The 4718-nt window shown below is 39.5% G+C and overlaps 1 protein-coding gene across 1 annotated transcript; it reads left to right on the forward strand.

The window, feature by feature from the left end:
- Positions 856–4436, forward strand: LOC110437586. The gene is made up of 4 exons (XM_021466061.1): positions 856–1235; positions 1908–2403; positions 2500–3273; positions 4392–4436. Exons 1-4 carry the CDS (start codon positions 856–858, stop codon positions 4434–4436), a joined length of 1695 nt encoding a protein of 564 aa, XP_021321736.1.

Raw genomic sequence — 4718 nt, forward strand, 5'->3', positions numbered from 1 at the left:
CCTTTGAGTCCTATTCTAATAGCCCAAACATGGAGAGATCCTCTTCGCGAAGACCGGTTCCTCAACAGGACATCCCCACGACTTTGATCGTGGGGTCGTGCTTTCTTTCGCATGGAGTTCCTCTTTCTCTACAACTTATATAGATACCGACTAATGAATAAAGAATAATAACCGAGTTCATTACATTCAATCTGTGTTTCTCGTGTTACTTTTACTCGCAACGGTACTAAAAGCAAGTTTAATAATACAACTCACTTGCTAGCGGTAAGGTTTCTTATAGCCTTCTTCCAACCCACCAATACTATAGTTAGCTATTCACTATTAATACATGGTCTACTTATCTCTCTCACAAAGTTTCTTATTTCTCGTGCCTAAGTTGACTGTAAGCTTACAACCTACTTCTTTTCACTCTTTTTCCTTCTCTTCTCCATCTCAGCATTTAGCTAACTTACTGCCCATTATAATACTTGCTCTAAGCTTTCACCAACCACTCACGGTCAGCTGGCCATTGCCCACTTTTGTCGTTATTAACATAACATATTATAACTTGGAGATAATTGCTATTATATGACTCCAATCGTGTGGCTTCGTTATTTTATGACTCCTAACATTGTCCTCGCTAAAATATGACTCCAAACATATGAACTTCATAATATATATGATTTTGATTCTTTTAATCTATTTTTAAAGTTCCAAATATATGTATTTTCTATTAATGACCATATTGCCCTTCTGGTATTCTGATACCCATCGATTCATCTCCCGACGTTTTCTATCGTAACTCTGAACGCGCCGACGCTTCGTCGTCTCTCCCCACCCATCTCCCCTCCTCCCGTCCCTATGCAGCCACCAACCATGGATGGAGGAGAGCCGCCCCCTGAAGATACTAACGTAGGACCAATCACCATGGACGCCGAGGGAAGTGAACTAGAGGCGTCGGGTGCCCTAGCCCTAGCCCTAGACCAGGCGGCGGCCACTGGTGGCCTGGGCGAGGCCGCGGGTGGGCTGACAGCGACTCCAAGAGGCCTAGCGGCGCCCGCTGGTGGCCTGGCCATGGCTACAGGATGCATAGCGACGTCCGGTGGTGGCCTGGACGCCCAGGCCAGGGTCGTCGATGGGCTGCCACAACCGGCTGAGGAGGCGACCGTCGATGTTGTAGCCCTAGCGAGGTCATTGCTGCCGACTGTTCCTCATCCGGCTATAGAGTATAATCTTCCTGTGCTTGATGTGCAAAGGTAATGTTGTTGTTATATTAGTTGCTGTTTTTTATAGCCATATTAGTTGCTAAGAATATAAAGCTCCAAAGCCAATTGTCTCCATAAAATCTTGCATTACTTCCAGCAAAATGTGTGATGTGATAATCTAACTTTTTCTCTCGACCATGTTTTTTTAATAGTCATATTAATTGCTGTTTTTTTATTAGCCATAATAGAGTACAATCTTCCAATGTGATCTAGCCTTAATAGCCATATTAGTTGTTGTTTTTAATAGCCATAGTAGTTGTTGTTTTTTTAATAGCATAATAGTTGTTGTTTTCTTAATAGCCATATTAGTTGCTGTTTTTTAATAGCAATAATAGTTGCTGTTTTTTTAATAGACATATTAGTTGCTGTTTTTTAATAGCCATATTAGTTGCTGTTTTTTAATAGCCATAGTAGTTGCTGTTTTTTTAATAGCATAATATTGCTGTTTTTTAATAGACATATTAGTTGTTGTTTTTTTAATAGCAATAATAGTTGCTGTTTTTTAATACCCATAGTAGTTGCTGTTTTTTTAATAGCATAATATTGCTGTTTTTTAATAGTCATATTAGTTGCTGTTTTTTTAATAGTACAACCATAATCCTTGCTGTTTTTTTACTAGTACAGTAGTAGATTGTAGTTAAAGTAGATTACGCTCTTTTATAGGTCTCCAGTTCATGAACCGGAAAATACAGAAAAAGTTGATTGGTCAATATTACAAATCATAGAGACACATGATGATGAAGGTCGAATTGAAATAATGAGCGAGAGTCAAATGTGTGAGCTTTTAGGCTTGACAGATGAGGGCACATCAAATTTACCTAGACAAGGCTTTGATCGCCGAATGGATGAACAAGAGAATGGTAGTGAGCTTGGGCAAGATATTGATGGTGCTGCCATTCCTACTAATGATGATGTACCGGGTGAGATGGTCATCACATATGATAAGAACAACCCATCACTGGAGGTAGGGACAATGTACCCTACAATGGAGGAGTTTAAGCTGGCAGTTCGACAATTTGCCATCAATAAAGAGTTCCATTTAGGAGTGGAGAAGTCAGGTAAGAAGATATATAAGGCTTATTGCAAGTCTGGTGATGACAACAATCCTTGCCCTTGGAGGATAAATGGCAAAAAACTGGAAGGCAGCGCAACTGTGGAGGTGAATAATGTTTTTATTATTTCATTCATTCATTCATTCATTCATTCATTCATTCATTCATCTTGCTATGTAAATTAATATCAATTTTTTTTGCAGGTAACTGTTTTAGTTGATAAACATGAATGTGTGTCTAGCATGAGGATGAGAACTACAACTCCAAGTTGCAAGTGGGTAGCTAGCAAAGCTATCCCGATCCTTAGAGTGGAACCAAATATTCGCGCTACGGATTTAAAAAAGAGGTTGGACATAGATCACAAGTGTGACATTGCATATGACACTGTATGGCGGGGTAAAGAAAAAGCTCTTGATGTGGTTTATGGCAAATGGTCAGATAGCTTTGAGTTGTTGTTTAATTGGAAGGCCGAGGTGATGAAGCGGAGCCCTGGAAGTGTTGTTGAGATTGATGTGCTTGAGGTGGATGGTCAGGTATATTTCCACCGATTTTTCTGTGCTCTTAAACTGTGCATTGATGGTTTCTTGGAAGGTTGTAGGCCTCATTTGAGCATAGATGCAACAACACTTAATGGAAGGTGGAATGGTCATTTGGCTGCAGCTGTTGGAGTTGATGGTCACAATTGGATGTATCCAGTTGCTTATGGCTTCATAGCTTCTGAAACAACAGACAACTGGACTTGGTTCATGGAACAATTAAAGAAAGCTATAGGTGATCCTCCACTTCTAGCTATTTGTTCTGATGCTTGCAAGGGCTTGGAGAAAGCAGTGGGGAGTGTATTCCCAAATGCAGAGCAAAGAGAATGCTTCTATCACCTTGTTAAAAACTTCCAGAAGAGATTTAGAGGCTTTGGCCAGATATATCCTGCTGCAAGGGCTTACACAGAGGAGATCTTCTATGATAATTTAGCAAAAATGGTAAGTGAATCCCCACAAGCAGTGCAATGGTTACGTTCTAATCATAAGTTCTTATGGTATAGGTGTGGTTTCAATCCAGAAATTAAGTGTGACTACATAACTAGTAATATTGCTGAGACATTTAATAACTGGATCAGAGATCATAAGGACTTACCTGTTGCTGACCTTGCTGATAAGATCAGAGAAATGATCATGGTATTGTGGAATAAAAGAAGAATCATTGCATACAGGCTACCTGAAGGCAGGATACTCCCAGCTGTTATGGTTCAACTAAGAGCAAACACTAGAGGTTTGGGTCACTTACAAATCGTACCATGTTCTAATTGGAGTGCAGAGGTGTGGGACCATAGCAGCATTTCTGTGAGGCATATTATCAAGTTACACCAGAGGACATGTACTTGTCTTGAATGGCAACACACTGGTAAGCCATGTCAGCATGTGTTGGCATATATAACCCGCCAAAGAGGAATTGACATAGAACAATTTGTGCATGACTACTACTCGGTGAATAGATTTAGGGCTGCTTATGGAAGAGAGATTGAGCCGATGACAGATAAAACACAATGGCCACAAGTGGACTTACCATTTTTAGTTGGTGCACCTCTTGCAAAATTATCTGCTGGAAGAATGAGAAAACTAAGAATGAAGGGATGGATGGAAGGTGGACACAAGAAGAAAGGTTCCAAAGATAGTAAATTTACCAATGAGGGTGATGGAGCAGCGGGATGTGCAATGATAATGCTCCAACAAATGCAAAGGGTAAGAAGATGATCAGGGGCCCTATGACTTGCAAAAAATGTGGAGAAAAAGGTCATAGGCAAGCTAGTGCCAAGTGCCCACTCAATGGGACCGCAAAAAAGAGGTAAGACTAATTTTCTTCATCAAGAAACATGAATAAAAATGTCAATATTAATTTATTTAATCACTTATAGGAAGCGTAGGCTACCAAGGCAGAATGTTACAAAAGCACCTCCATAACCTAGCACTCCACGGAGGCCGACTAGAGAAGAAATCCTACAGGATAGTCCAGGAAGGGTCACAAGAAGGTAAGAATATTAACATATTTGTTGTACACTAATTGTTCTATGCATCTAATTGTCGATTGTATTTATGTGCAGCAAGTTAGCGATGTTATTAGGAGAGAGCACATCTTCACAAACTGAGAACACTAGCCCCATTAGGATGCCTACCACGGTGCCAACAAAAAAGATGACTCCAAAGAGGAAGCTAAATATTGGATGATGAATTATTTTATTAGTTGTAAACTCATGATTTATTTTATATGACTTTAATCTCTTTTGGAACTACATTATAGCCTTCTGAGATGAACTTGTTTATGCTACAAAACATGGTTTTATGAATGAACTCGTTTGTGTTAAATTCTTGTTGTTATATATTACTTGTAATTGTGTATGAATTAATTTATTATTAGCTGTATATGACAA

This window comes from Sorghum bicolor, chromosome 8, assembly GCF_000003195.3.
Source record: "Sorghum bicolor cultivar BTx623 chromosome 8, Sorghum_bicolor_NCBIv3, whole genome shotgun sequence".
NCBI lineage: Eukaryota > Viridiplantae > Streptophyta > Magnoliopsida > Poales > Poaceae > Sorghum > Sorghum bicolor.